Source organism: Dendrobates tinctorius, unplaced genomic scaffold, assembly GCF_039654945.1.
Source record: "Dendrobates tinctorius isolate UK_male_01 unplaced genomic scaffold, ASM3965494v1 ptg000162l, whole genome shotgun sequence".
NCBI classification, from domain to species: Eukaryota; Metazoa; Chordata; class Amphibia; order Anura; family Dendrobatidae; genus Dendrobates; species Dendrobates tinctorius.
This window is the reverse complement of record NW_027361829.1, coordinates 63,700,415-63,716,429: the sequence shown is the minus strand read 5'-3', so window position 1 is coordinate 63,716,429 and position 16,015 is coordinate 63,700,415. Positions and strand designations below refer to the sequence as shown.

General features: G+C 45.8%; 1 protein-coding gene across 1 annotated transcript in view; it reads right to left on the bottom strand.

Moving 5' to 3' along the window:
* CNTNAP2 (contactin associated protein 2) overlaps positions 1-16,015 on the bottom strand; it is a 2,930,334-nt gene that overhangs the window by 891,494 nt on the left and 2,022,825 nt on the right. The window contains exon 12 of the mRNA XM_073550056.1: positions 400-519. Within this exon, the coding sequence (XP_073406157.1) occupies positions 400-519 (120 nt within the window). The remainder of the gene's footprint in view (positions 1-399; positions 520-16,015) is intronic.

Sequence of the window (16,015 nt, the reverse complement as noted above, 5' to 3'; positions counted from 1 at the left end):
TCTCTTTTTGAAATGTCTCTAGAAAGCTTCTCAGGCAACTTACTGTTTTCTTTTGGTCTGCCTGTAATGTCAAGTCTTATTTAATTTCTTAGCGGATTAATATCTTTATTCATGATAATAGTGGTTATCAATTCAATAAAGATGGACATAGGAATAGATAAAGAAGCTATTTGTTTGGGGGCCAATGTTGGCTGACAGATTTTCGATGCATTTATTTTTGGATAAAGCCTGAATCAGTTTTCAGTAGACAGTAATAATTTCATATCTTGCTTGTGCTTGTGAAATGATCAAGTGCTGAAACTACTGGGCATCTATAAGATGACATTTTCTATGAAACAACGAAAGACTCTCACTTAATTTGCCATTAGATTCCAGATTAAAAATATGAAAGTCTGTTACCTGTCATATTGCAGAAAACTCGCATTGGTCCTTGTGGTCCACTGCCATCTGGATCAATCCAATAGAAGTCTGATGTATTGCCCAGGTGTCTGTAGACTTCACAAGAGAGCTCATACATGGCTGAAACAAAAAAAAAAAGAGGTGTTAAATGAGGTGAATATTCTCGTGATAATATATATAAAGCCTAAAAAGAAAAATTAGGACTAAAGTAAATCTTTGGCATTATTAATACAGTTCTGTCAATGTAAAAATAAAAGGTTGAATTTTCAAAATACATAGTAACATAGCATTTAAGGTTGAAGGGAGACTTTAAATCCATCTAGCTCAACCCATAGCCTAACATGTTGATCCAGAGGAAGGCAAAAAAAACCCATGCGGCAAACACTGAGCTCCACATTGGGGAAAAAATTCCTTCCCAACTCCACATATGACAATCAGACTGGATCAACACCATATCAAGAAATCTAGTATATATACAGTGTAACACTATACTTTTCAAGAAAGGCATCCAGACCCTTCTTAAATTTTATTAGGGAATCACTCATTACCACATAATACGGCAGAGAGTTCCATAGTCTCACTGCTCTTACAGTAAAGAATCTGCGTCTGTGATTATGCTTAAACCTTCTTTCCTCCAGACGTAGAGGATGCCCCCTTGTCCCTGTCACAGGTCTTAGAGCAGAAAGATCATTAGAAAGGTCTCTGTATTGTCCCCGCATATATTTATACATTATAATAAGATCACCCCTAAGCCTTCGTTTTTCCAAACTAAATAACCTGTAATAACCTGTCTTGGTATTGCAGACCCCCTAGTTCCCTAATAACCTTGGCCGCTCTTCTCTACACCTGCTCTAGTTCAACTATGTCTTTCTTATACACCAGAGACCAGAACTGTACACAGTATTCTAAGTGTGGGCACACTAGTAGTGACTTGTATAGAGGTAAAATTATGTTCTCCTCATGAGCATCCATGCCTCTTTTAATGCATCCCATTATTTTATTTGCCCTTGCAGCAGCTGCCTGACACTGGCCACTAAATGTGAGTTTGTCGTCCACCCATACACCCAGGTCTTTTTCAGTGACAGTTTTGCCCAGTGTTTTACAATTAAGCACATAATTTTGCATCTTAATTCTTCTGCCCAAATGCATGACCTTACATTTATCCCCATAAAAGCTCATATGTCATTTATCAGCCCAAGCTTCTAGTTTACATAAATCTTCCTGTAAAAAAATGATCATGAATACAGTATGATAACTTTTTTCACACCACACATATAGACAATTCAAAACCTTAGTTATTGATGCATCAGTTTGTAATGCATAATAAGGACTTAGTAAATTCTTGAATCTCAGATTACGTATGGGACATGCCTCATCGAGAAGAACATAAAGCTAGTAAATATAATTCTACATTTCCATGAGGAATAAAAGAAGAAAGGTACTGCACAGTTCTGACAAAGCTTTTTAAAAATTGACATTTTTTGGGGGGGAATAAAAGCTTAAAAAAATGTCAGGAGCACTCAGATGTCCTCGTTATATTTGATTAGAGAAAGTCAATTAGGTACTTTAATTATGTTTAACAGTGGTAATGCATAAATTAGTCAAGTAATCATTGAAGTAAATGTATACATTTCAAAAGATGTTAATTTGTGGGATCATACTTTAGCTTTCAATTAAAAAATCCACTTGATACTTAAATAGTTAAAAGGAAGCTCAGATTTGGAGCCACTTAAATTATTATATTTTGTGCTATCTTCAATTTATTAATTTAATTACTCCTTAATTATAATTAATATAAAATTATTCCCTATTGCTATTTTTATTATAAAGCGTCCTTTCAAGCAGAAACAATATATGCTAATGATACTGCTGCTATTGCCTGCAGATATGTCAGAAAGGTCTGCCTACTAACCAATCTATTCTGTCATGGACCTTGACCTGAATAAGCTAAAGTGAATTACATATTTCACCAGCATGGCACCATTTCCATGTGACTTTGTGCATGGTTTTGGTCCTAGGACTTAAGTGTGTCCTTTTTCTTGTGTGTTTAGCTGTATGAATAGCATAGACAAAACCCAGTAGGGAATATAGTAGGAGCATATAATTGCTGGTAGCAAATAACATCCTTGTAGTTGTAGGGTCGGTGGCGAGGGAGGAACGGCAATTGGGTGGTGGTGCTGCTGGTGTTAGTGCAGATAGGCGGAGGAGGTGTGCTGTACTCACAGGAATGGGGGGTGACCCGCTTCTTGACATCGACAGGCACGAGACAGAGGCAGGAATTGTATTCAACAGGTTTGCTTTTATTGGCCGCCCTCACGACGACCAGAACAAAACACGACAGGTGTTTCACACTGTTATCCTCCTGCAGACAGGCGCGGGTACCTTCACTTGTACACTTTTTTCCGTCAGGCATACTTCGTGGCTCTATCCGCCGTGGCTGCCCTAGGCCAATCCACCACGGCGTTTCGCCTTACAAAGTCCACCAATAATCCAGGTCCTCACAGGCCGTCTCTGCATGTGACCAGTGTCCTATAGGGTCACCCCCCGTGACTGTTTCCACTGTCCAAAGTCTCTGGGGGATCTCCTTTGTGTGACAGGCTCTCCTAACCTGTGAGCTCCCCTGGCTGACTGAAGCTTCTGGAAGCTTACTTCAGTATTTATTCAGACAGACCAGGTAGCCCCACCCTCTGTCACCTGACAGTCACCTCTGCCCAATCAGAGTCACCTTGACCTCTGGCAGTTATGTAACACTCAAATGACAGCTACATAATCACTGCCATTGGTGCTCTCTAGTGACCTCTGATGGGCAGTCTGCCACATGACACCCTCTGTCAATCTCTCTGTCTCCATTACAGACAGAACCGTACCCAGCTCAACCTCCCCACATTCCTCCTTCCTTTGACCATTGTCGTCCTCGACAATTGCGTCACGGGGATGAAAGTAGTGTCAGTATCTGGTACTGACATGGTCGTCACCTGGGTAACACATACCTCTCTGCATCACACGGACTCCTGTGTCACACAAACCTTTGGTCACACAGACCCTCTTGTCACACAGTCTTCCCTGCGTCACACAGTCTCCTGGTCGCACAGACCTCTCTGCGTCACACAAACTCCTGTGTCACACAGACTTCTCTGCGTCACACAGTCTTCCAGTCGCACAGACCTCTCTGCGTCACACAAACTCCTGTGTCATACAGACTTCTCTTACTCAGGCACCCGTTCCATTTTGCCTTCTTGGTCCTGTCATCCTTTCAACTTAACACAGTCAGGGTCGGCCCATTCCCCGTACCCGGGACCTGCTGAATACACATTTTCATTTTTCAAATAACATTTCTAACTCACTATACATATTACACATAGCTTCGACATACATTACTTTTTGATGGGTACAACATTTACCCTCCTTCTTTGCAACATTCTACATTAAGTACCATACTATGCTTAAATTACTCACTAGTTTTGTTACCTATATCTACCAGTATCATTATGCAAAGCATTTTTTTTTTTTAAATAAAGCATAACATCTTTAAATTTTTAACAAACATGGACACTAGTGCTCCCCGTTCCTTTGAGGAGAGCACGCCCCCCGTATGCATTCCCACTACACCAAGAAAGGGGCACTTATTACCCAATTGAGGACTTCGAACTGTCCCCAGGTCATGCAACGGCGCACGACAGTCCCCGGCAGTCGATTTAGCAGGATACTCCGGGCCACCTCCTGGCGGCCGATGTTTCGCCAATTAGCAGGGAAGTCCACAGCCGTGAAGTCCCTGGGATGCTTGAAATATTCTGGGCCTCGAGTGTCCCTGATGCCCGAGACCCAGGAGTCCTTGTCTCTTTCTATGGAGGCTCATACCCCTCAGGGTAGGTGATGACCGCTACCGCATAGCAGCCGCAGGGGCAGTATTCGTTTGAATAGGAGACCGGGTCTCCCTCCCGCAAAGCCCATCCATGTCTGATGGGGGTCACATTGAGGTAGTCTTTGTGGCCGGTGGCGAGGTCCCAGATGAACCCGTAGCCTTTAGCGGTGTTAGCATGTACAAGCCGCCCATATGATTGAGGGGTAGTCATGGCTGCCTCTCCCTTCTCGTGTAGCAGTGCCCACACCTCCCACTCTTTGGCCTCCTTCTGATCAATAATCTCCGCAACCCAGACGGAGGGTCCGGCGTAGGTCGCAGAGTCCAGTGGGCGGGCCGCAGTCGGGGTCAAGAACGGGGCAGAGGCGGCCGCGGACATTGGGGAGCAAGCAGCACCCAGAGTCATGGAAGGGACAGAGGCGGCCACAGGCATCAGCGGGTAGGCCGCGGAGCAGGCCGCAGCAGGGATCAAGGCGGCCGCGAGCTCCGGCAAGAAGGCCGCAGCAGGGGTCACGGATGGAGCAGCGGCGGCCGTGGATGCCGGTGAGTAGGCCGTGGCGGTCTGGGGCGGGGCCGGGGTCGCTGAAGAACGAGAGGTCAGGCGGGGTGGCCGGGGGCCGGTGTCTCGTACACGGGGCATGGGGGCGGGATCTGCCTGCGGTGCCGCTGGCTGAGTCGGAATAATGCTCACCTTCCCCGGCACCGCAGCTCCCGACAGTCCATCCCGCAGCTCCTCCAGCAGCAGATGTTCTTCACCCCGCCGTCCGGCAGGGCCAGCCTCCAGGCCCGATGACTCTGCATGGACGGTCGGCAACAGCTCCTCTAGCAGCTGTTCCTGGAGGTCCAAGGTGGCTGCAAACTCCTGTGCTTCTTTTTGGTGCCAAATTGCCACAGCCAATTTTAACAAGGCCTTTTTCGCTCCAAATCCACCTGAAAACCAGCAATTCACAGTCCAATTTTTGTAATCCAAAGGGAAAAATAAAATCTTCAACCCACACAGCTTAGGGTCCTTTGATTCTTCTGGCGCAGGCTTACCGCTGAAGATGTTGTATTTGCGGCGATGGATCCTGCCGACTACGCCAAAATGTAGGGTCGGTGGCGAGGGAGGAACGGCAATTGGGTGGTGGTGCTGCTGGTGTTAGTGCAGATAGGCGGCGGAGGTGTGCTGTACTCACAGGAATGGGGGGTGACCCGCTTCTTGACATCGACAGGCACGAGACAGAGGCAGGAATTGTATTCAACAGGTTTGCTTTTATTGGCCGCCCTCACGACGACCAGAACAAAACACGACAGGTGTTTCACACTGTTATCCTCCTGCAGACAGGCGCGGGTACCTTCACTTGTACACTTTTTTCCGTCAGGCATACTTCGTGGCTCTATCCGCCGTGGCTGCCCTAGGCCAATCCACCACGGCGTTTCGCCTTACAAAGTCCACCAATAATCCAGGTCCTCACAGGCCGTCTCTGCATGTGACCAGTGTCCTATAGGGTCACCCCCCGTGACCGTTTCCACTGTCCAAAGTCTCTGGGGGATCTCCTTTGTGTGACAGACTCTCCTAACCTGTGAGCTCCCCTGGCTGACTGAAGCTTCTGGAAGCTTACTTCAGTATTTATTCAGACAGATCAGGTAGCCCCACCCTCTGTCACCTGACAGTCACCTCTGCCCAATCAGAGTCACCTTGACCTCTGGCAGTTATGTAACACTCAAATGACAGCTACATAATCACTGCCATTGGTGCTCTCTAGTGACCTCTGATGGGCAGTCTGCCACATGACACCCTCTGTCAATCTCTCTGTCTCCATTACAGACAGAACCGTACCCAGCTCAACCTCCCCACATAGTCATCAAGTAAGGACTAAAACTATGTAGGCTGGTAAAGCACCAATAGAGTGCCAATAGTCTAAAAAAATCATTAGATACAAAGTCAAGCAGGTAGAAAATTGGCAACCAATTGCAGTACAGAAAGGGAGATGAGCAAAACATAAAAATTGAAAAACTTGCCATTATATTGTACTCACCTACTGATCACCCATTGGGCCTCTCCTGACACTATCAAGGTCACTCACTGGTCTCTAAGGTTGCACTCAGGCATCTGTCCATTGCTTCCAATCATTTGCTAAATCAGTGACTAACATCCCACTCCTAGGACCAGTGTTTGGCGTTTGGCTATACAACCTGGAAATCTGGACAGCAGCCTTAGGAAATCGGTGAGTATATACTGTATATATGTATCTGTACGGTATATGTATATGTATTTGCCATAATACAAATTCTAACAGTCTATTCAGTAGGACTATCGGCTGTGTATCCACCAGACTTCTGCACAACACAACTGAAGGTCCCAACCCCATTTATAAGGCAAGAAATCCCACTTATTAAACCTGACAGGGCACACCTGTGAAGTGAAAACCATTTCCGGTGACTACCTCTTGAAGCTCATCAAGAGAATGCCAAGAGTGTGCAAAGCAGTAATCAAAGCAAAAGGTGGCTACTTTGAAGAACCTAGAATATAAGACATACAGTATTTTCAGTTGTTTCACACTTTTTTGTTAATTATATAATTCCACATGTGTTAATTCATAGTCTTGATGCCTTCAGAGTGAATCTACAATTTTCATAGTCGTGAAAAGAAAAAAAAAATTCTTTGAATGAGAAGGTGTGTCCAAACTTTTGGTCTGTACCATATATATATATATATATATATATATATATATATATATATATTGTGGTGTAATGACCACTGTGTCCACGAGGGGGCGCTGTGTGGATGTCCCAAGAGTGTGAGTGGTTGAAGAGCCATTATGTATCTCAAGGTGGGTGACCTTGAGATAGAGACATATGTATGTTTATGAATGCTATTGTAAAATATATATGTCTGTGTGAAGGACCTGTGGTGAGGTCATAGTCATGTGACCCGGTGGGCGTGGCTATGGACCATATAATGTGGCCAGGTTAGGTCACATAGAGTGAATGCTGGGACCGGATTGGTCCAGTTTGGAAGGTCCCGTGAGGAGAAGGATCTCCTCACTAACAGCAGCCTGTGGAGCGGCTGTGTGTGTAATGGCGTCCAGTATCTGAGAGTCCCTGAGGAGTGAGTGGACTTCTGCGGCCTGGAGAAACAGCCATATGGGAACCCTGACGTGGGTGAGATAACCCTGGGGCTAAATAGCCTGTATAATGGACGCTCTCCTGTAATGCTGTGTATATTGCTGCTGGAGGTTTATGAAGGATGAATAAACCTCATAGACTATGATTTGTTGGAAAATCCTGTGCCGGATGTGTTTTTCGATCGCTGCAAGCGAGAACCCCTTACTTACATGACAGCGCTACCTCACATATGGTGGAGAATTGCTAAGGGCAATATAGTAGCCTTGTTGCTGGGGGCAATGGAAAAGGACTGCCAAAAAAAAAAAAAAAAAAAAAACTTTGTTGCTAAGGGCTGCGGTTCCAACAGCACATGTTGCAGTGCTGGCAACGCTGAGCCAGGAGGGCTGACGGTTGCGGAAGCCGTATACTGACAGCAGCTCAGTGAAAGAGACTGGTGATTGCTAGGGTGCCTCTGCGGATAAGAGGTACCCGAGGACCTGTGTGGCTGACACAGGTAACGACAGGTGTTCGTTGTTGTACTGACCTGGGTCAGTGAGCAAGGTCCTGGAGGGTCAGTGTTGGGAGGTTCTGGGAGAGGAATCGGATCCCTGGAACACGTGATATGACCTTGGACCTGGTGAAGCCGGAGTGTTGGGAGACCCTGGGAGGAGGGTCTGCTCCCTGAATAGCACCCGGTGTGCCCTGTGTGTTGGACGGTCTCGGGCGGAGACGGTACGTCCTGAATAGCGCACAGACAGGATACGTGAGTTTTTTGGAGTTTTTCGTGCATGTGTTTTTTTTTCTTTTTTTTTTCTTTTCCTCTGCAAAACCTGAAGGTGCTTGCTGTGGCTCAGTGGGGTCACGAAGGTCTCGCAGCACAAGGACCTGGTGTTTTCTTTAACCCTCCGTCAGGCGCAATATAGATTCTCCTCAGTTCATGCGCAATGTGCCTGACAAGCACAGGTCAGAAAACCACCTATAGTAGCTACATATTTCAATTTCAGGACTATAGAAGTAGTCAGTGACCTTCATAGGAATGTATTAAAAGAGATTACACCAAATCAGATGCAAAAAAAAAACATTTATTAACCATAAACTTATTAAAACTAAAAGTACCACTTTTCGGTAGTACCGCCAAATAGGCTCCAGTTATCTTTACTTAACTATTGCTTAAATATAAAATTATGGAAAAAAACTTAAAGGATATTGCACTTAGATGTTACTTAATTATTTTCTACTCATCTTCAGTGGTTTCAATTGCAGCAGAAGCAGCACAGGTACACTTAGAAAAGCAAGGCTGGCAGACGAAAGTTGCATGGGAAAGGCAGATTGATTCTTTACATATTTTGCAGTCATATTTAGAAAGCCTTCTGAAACCAGATACAAATGAGCAGGTAGTACAACTGCGTCTTTTAGAAGGTGGTAGAGTCGGTGTTTGTTCTGGAACGTCCTTGGGACGTCCTTTGTATTTTTATCTTTGCCCAAATAATAAGCTAGATCTGTGTCTGTTTCCTCTGTATCAGTGTCATCACCATCCTGCTCTGTTCCAGAATCAGTGTTACATTCTGCTACCTCATCTTCAGATGAAATGTCACTAGATTCCTCTAAATCCTCAGTTACTGCTGGTTCTTCCTCATCATCTTCTAACAAAAAAATCTTCATTTCTTCTAAATGAAGGGGTTTAGATGAATCATACTGTTTTCTGGCCATTGCAGCAGAAAATCTGAAGCAAGAGAGAAAGAGTATGTGTTAGGGCGCAATGTGCCTTAGAAGCCACCCTCCTTTTGTCTAAGAAAACAGTACTTATGTACACTAACTTAGCATTAATCCTTCATAAAACAAGCTAAATACACAATCGTGATGAATAAAAAAAGAAAATACTAACCTTTCAATTTGTGTTGAAATCAGGCGCAATGTGCCTGAGAAGCCAAAGTGTTGATATCTGCTCACTAGAAGGTCTGCTGAGTCACTGTGATATCAGGTTTCACAGAGCCTGTAGAGTCAGGAGATAACTAGGAGGGGTGGGGTTTTCTGATAAGTGGGCAAGGAGAGAGAAGTGAAACTAATTACTGTGTGCCTGTCAGATCTATTGCGCCTGATGGAGGGTTAAGGGATCTGCCCTGGGAGCATTGGTAGCAGACGCTGTCTGTCTACACCATCCTGCTGCAGCTTTATTGCATATGACTAAGCGGATACAGTAGTTGTGGCTTTACACAACTATTAAGGGTGAGTACCCTGTATTATTGCTGCGTAACCCATTATACCTGCACTGGTAAGGCCCTATGGGCGCACTTTTGTGGCTTTTTTATCTTTGAGGGTGACAAGCGGCTTCCAGTAACCCGGCGGGGTTACGAAGGTGACAAGCGGCTTCCGGTGGATCGGCGGGTCCACGAAGATGGCGCAGCAGGAGCTGCAGTGACACCAGCCGCTGTGTATGTGTGTGAACAGCAGCCGGAGGTGCCGGTGATCAGTGACAGCAGGAGCTGTGGTGGTGCCAGCAAAGACTTGTGTGTAGTGTTGAGCATTCCGATACCGCAAGTATCGGGTATCGGCCGATACTTGCTGTATCGGAATTCCGATACCGACTTCCGATATTTTTTCAATATCGGAATTCGGCATCGGAATCGGAAGTTCAGTTGATTGACGGCCTGACGTCATCATGATGCGCGGTGTGTGCGCATCATGATGCGCCGTCATTTCGGGCCTTCCGGGGGTCTCTGCCGGCCTGCCGGGGGGCTGTGCCGGCCTGCCGGGGGGCTGTGTGGACTGCCCGGGGTCTCTGCCGGCCTGCCGGGGGGCTGTGCCGGCCTGCCGGGGGGCTGTGCACCCTGTGGGGGTCTGTACCGGCCTGCCGGGGGGCTGTGCCGGCCTGCCGGGGGGCTGTGCTGATGTCCGGGGGTCTGTGCAAGCATCGTCCGATGGGACTACAAGTCCCATCGGGCGATGCCTGCTACCATGACAGTGATTGACACATTAGCCAATGATGGGACAGTAGTAGTCCCATCATCCGGCTAATGTGTTAAATGTTAAAAAAAAAAAAAAAAAAAAAAAAATACTACATACATACTACATGCTACATACATACTACATATATACTACATACATACTACATACATGCTACATACATACTACATGCATGCTACATACATACTACATATATACTACATACATACTGCATGCTACATACATACTACATACATACTACATACATACTACATGCATGCTACATATATACTACATGCTACATACATACCACATACATACTACATGCATGCTACATATATACTACATGCATGCTACATACATACTACATATATACTACATGCATGCTACATACATACTACATGCTACATGCATGCTACATACATACTACATACATGCTACATATATACTACATACATACTACATATATACTACATGCATGCTACATATATACTACATGCATGCTACATATATACTACATGCATGCTACATATATACTACATACATACTACATATATACTACATACATGCTACATACATACTACATACATACTACATATATACTACATGCATGCTACATATATACTACATGCTACATACATACCACATACATACTACATACATGCTACATATATACTACATGCATGCTACATACATACTACATATATACTACATGCATGCTACATACATACTACATGCTACATGCATGCTACATACATACTACATACATACTACATGCTACATACATACCACATATATACTACATACATACAATACATTCATACAATACATACATAGACATACAGTACATATAACATAGAGTAACATACTTACCAATACTTGTCACATTGTTCCCCGAAGCCATTGTCTTTCCGGAATAAATATTAACATAACAAACCACAAAAATACTCACCCACGATCCGAAGCAGTCCACGAGTGTGTCCCACGACGATCTTGGGTAGAGAACGGCAGCATCAGATGATGCTGCCGTTCTCTACGGGCTGCAGGAATCCAATGACGGAAGGTAGGTATCCTTCCGCACTGTATTCCTCCGCCACTTAAAAAAAAAAAAGTCCCTAGTCTCACTTTATGCCATTGCTGTGTGGGAAATTCCCACACAGCAATGGCATAAAGTGAGACTAGGGACTTTTTTTTTTTTTAAGTGGCGGAGGAATACAGTGCGGAAGGATACCTACCTTCCGTCATTGGATTCCTGCAGCCCGTAGAGAACGGCAGCATCAGCTGATGCTGCAGTTCTCTACCCAAGATCGTCGTGGGACACACTCGTGGACTGCTTCGGATCGTGGGTGAGTATTTTTGTGGTTTGTTATGTTAATATTTATTCCGTAGACGACAATGGCTTCGGGGAACAATGTGACAAGTATTGGTAAGTATGTTACTCTATGTTATATGTACTGTATGTCTATGTATGTATTGTATGAATGTATTGTATGTATGTAGTATATATGTGGTATGTATGTAGCATGTAGTATGTATGTAGTATGTATGTAGCATGCATGTAGCATGTAGTATGTATGTAGCATGCATGTAGTATATATGTAGTATGTATGTAGCATGTAGTATATATGTAGCATGTATGTAGTATGTATGTGGTATGTATGTAGCATGCATGTAGTATGTATGTAGTATGTATGTAGCATGCATGTAGCATGTAGTATGTATGTAGCATGCATGTAGTATATATGTAGTATGTATGTAGCATGCATGTAGTATATATGTAGCATGTATGTAGTATGTATGTGGTATGTATGTAGCATGTAGTATATATGTAGCATGCATGTAGTATATATGTAGTATGTATGTAGCATGTATGTAGTATATATGTAGTATGTATGTAGTATATATGTAGCATGCATGTAGTATATATGTAGTATGTATGTAGTATATATGTAGCATGCATGTAGTATATATGTAGTATGTATGTAGTATATATGTAGCATGTATGTAGTATGTATGTAGCATGCATGTAGCATGTAGTATGTATGTAGCATGCATGTAGTATATATGTAGTATGTATGTAGCATGCATGTAGTATATATGTAGCATGTATGTAGTATGTATGTAGCATGCATGTAGCATGTAGTATGTATGTAGCATGCATGTAGTATATATGTAGTATGTATGTAGCATGCATGTAGTATATATGTAGTATGTATGTAGTATATATGTAGTATGTATGTTGCATGTAGCATGCATGTAGTATATATGTAGTATATATGTAGTATGTATGTTGCATGTAGCATGCATGTAGTATATATGTAGTATGTATGTAGCATGCATGTAGTATATATGTAGCATGCATGTAGTATATATGTAGTATGTATGTTGCATGTAGTATGAATGTAGCATGTAATTTTTTTTTTTTTTTTTTTTTTTTACATTTAACACATTAGCCGGATGATGGGACTACTACTGTCCCATCATTGGCTAATGTGTCAATCACTGTCATGGTAGCAGGCATCGCCCGATGGGACTTGTAGTCCCATCGGACGATGCCTGCACAGACCCCCGGAGCCTGCACAGACCACCGGCAGGCCGGCACAGCCCCCCGGCAGGCCGGCACAGCCCCCCGGAGCCTGCACAGACCACCGGCAGGCCGGCACAGACCACCGGAGCCTGCACAGACCCCCTGGCAGGCCGGCACAGCCCCCCGGCAGGCCGGCACAGCCCCCCGGCAGGCCGGCACAGCCCCCCGGAGCCTGCACAGACCACCGGCAGGCCGGCACAGACCACCGGAGCCTGCACAGACCCCCTGGCAGGCCGGCACAGCCCCCCGAAAGGCCCGTACAGACCCCAGAGAGGCTGTACAAGGGCAGGAAAGGGTTTTTCTTATTCTGATACCGGAAGTCCCATAGACTTGAATGGGACTTCCGGTATCGGAATCGGCGATACCGATACTTTTTTTAAAGATCGGCCGATACCATCCGATACGATACTTTGAAGTATCGGATGGTATCGCTCAACTCTACTTGTGTGGTATCGTTAAAAGACAAACTGTACTGTGTGAACTGTGGCCTAAGAAGTTCTGCAGGACGGACATGGGGAAATCCCAAAAGGGGGCGGTGACCCAAATTGGAGTGGTAACCCAAAAAGGGGTGGAAACCCAAAAGGGGGCGGTGACCCAAATTGGAGTGGTAACCCAAAAAGGGGTGGAGTCCCAAAAGGGGGCGGTGACCCAAATTGGAGTGGTAACCCAAAAAGGGGTGGAGTTCCAAAAGGGGGCGGTGACCAAAATTGGGGTGGCAACCCAAAGCGGGGTGGTGGTCCAGAAAGGGGCCAAGTGTGAAGAAGTGACAGCACTGGGTGACTCAGTAGGTATGTCTGGAGTACCGCAGTGTATGTGCAGGTCTTTTTCAGAATGTGGAATATCCTTTCCAGGTAGTAATGATGGGCCACAGATGTGTACAGTGATGCTGCACCGGGAAGGAGCCTTTGGTCGGCTGGACTCAGAGAGTCAGGTGACTCTGACAGGAACTCCTCTCGTTTTCTCTCTGACCGAGAAAAACGTCAGGGTTCACTGTAAACACGGGGTCACGGTGAACTACGCAGTAGACACAGTAGTGTTTGAGGGGACCAAAGGTGGTGAGTGCCAAGGTAGAGGGATACCACGGGACTTAGTCTATGCCTGGGAGAGGGGCCGGGACTTTCTTTTGTTTGATGACATTTGGTCGGATGATGGAGATGCTTCGACTGTGGGGCCAGCGGACACTGAGACAGTGACGGCTCCTGACATGGACAGGTCAGAGGTAGAACTGACCAGAGGAAGAAGTACATCTGCCCAACTGACGGACCTGACGTCTCGTGATAAGACAGATGGTGGGCTGGGAGATGAGACTACTGGACTAGACACATTGGTGCTGGACGGTAACTGGAGGGTTCACTCGACTGGGGTGACTGACCCAGTGGTACCCTTTAACGATATAATTAAAGAGGTAGTGGTGCGACACGTGATGGACAAAAGAGAACAAGATCGTAAGATACAGCTGATAAAGGAGACTGTAACAGAACATGTCGAACGGGAAAGAATCCTAAGGCAAGCAGCTGAGCACAGAGTGGATGAGCTGGAGAAGGAAGTCTCTGAGCTCAGAGGTCACCTGTCAGCGTGTAAAACCATGAACAAGACCCTGTTGGAAGATATGGAGGTGCTCAGAGAGGCCCAAGAGAAGCATCAACAGGAGTTTCTCAGGAGAGAGGATGAGCGTCGCTACCTGGCAGAGGCGAAAGATAAAGTTCTGCAAGAACTCAGTGGAGTAGTAAAAGGTCTTCTGCAGGAGAAGTGGAGGGGCGAAGACGTACAGCGGCCTTGCCCGACTGATAGCAAGGCAGAACTGCCAAAGCCCATCTTGGAAAAGGGTCCTGAAGACTGTAAATCTCAGGAAGATGGTGAGCCAAGAGCTGCACAAGACAGTCATCCGGTCATGACAGATATCTTGAGGGAAGTGTCCGTGGGGAACCCAGAGCCATCTGTCCAGGATGAGAGCAAGTCCACGACCTTCAAGGTTGTAATTGATGTACCAGAAGACATGCAAGAAGCCTGTGCTGAGGAAGGTGTGCATGAGGCTTTCAAAGAGGCGGTCAAAGCGTGTAAGGTGCACTGGGCACCTGAGACTCGGCAGTTGGTGATAGTATCAGCTAGGGAAAACACATCAAACCGAGTAGCTGTCCTGAAAGAGATGCATTTGCAGTGTCTACGTGTCAAACAATTGGTTAGGCGGAGTAATATGAAGGCTGCTCGACGCCTAGAGATAGCAAGAGAGGCTATGGATCGGTTGGGTTTGAGGAAAGATGTGGTTCTGGTACCCAAAGCTCTGATTGGGAGAATCATTGGAAGGTCCGGGAAGGTGATGCAGGACCTTGTGAATGTCTCCGGTGTGGTGAGGGTGAGGATCCCTCCTGATGACGAAGACCAGGTGTCTGGTGAAGTGGGAAGGATTCCCATGATGGTGGTTGGCTCCATGGAAAGCCTGAGGAACTTTCAATTGCTCTTGAAGTATAGAGTGGGGTACCTGCAAGAGATTGAACAGTTGAAGCTGGACCGCCAGCGGATTAATAAAGAAGTGCGGAATACCAGGTGGCGGCCGCCTTCATACCAAGATGTAAGGACCCCAGGGGTACCGCCAAGAAGTGACATGGCAGATGGCCGAAGAATGTCAGCGAGTGGCAATTCGACAAACCGTACGAGGTTGAAGGGCTGTAGTTCCTGTGAGACGTTGACTGAGTCAGACTCGTGCCAGACAGCAGGATCGACTAAGACTTATGACCACACCAACCAAGAGAGACGATCAATGAGAGAAAGATCAGGTGACAAGGGGCACTGTAACAGTGTGGTGACTAAACAGTGTCTGATGATGCAGACAGACCGTGACTGGAGGGTCAAAGACAATGACCGGTATTATGACCGCTGGGGGCGGGGGAGGCCTAATGTAGAGATGAGGCCGTATGACAAATGGAGACAGTTCTCTCGACCTGTGGGGCAAGGTGCAATACGTGCCCGGTCTCGAGACCCTGGTGTGATGTTGTGTGTTCAACCCCACAAGTTTGAACATAGGGGGGAGGTATGTGGTGTAATGACCACTGTGTCCACGAGGGGGCGCTGTGTGGATGTCCCAAGAGTGTGAGTGGTTGAAGAGCCATTATGTATCTCAAGGTGGGTGACCTTGAGATAGA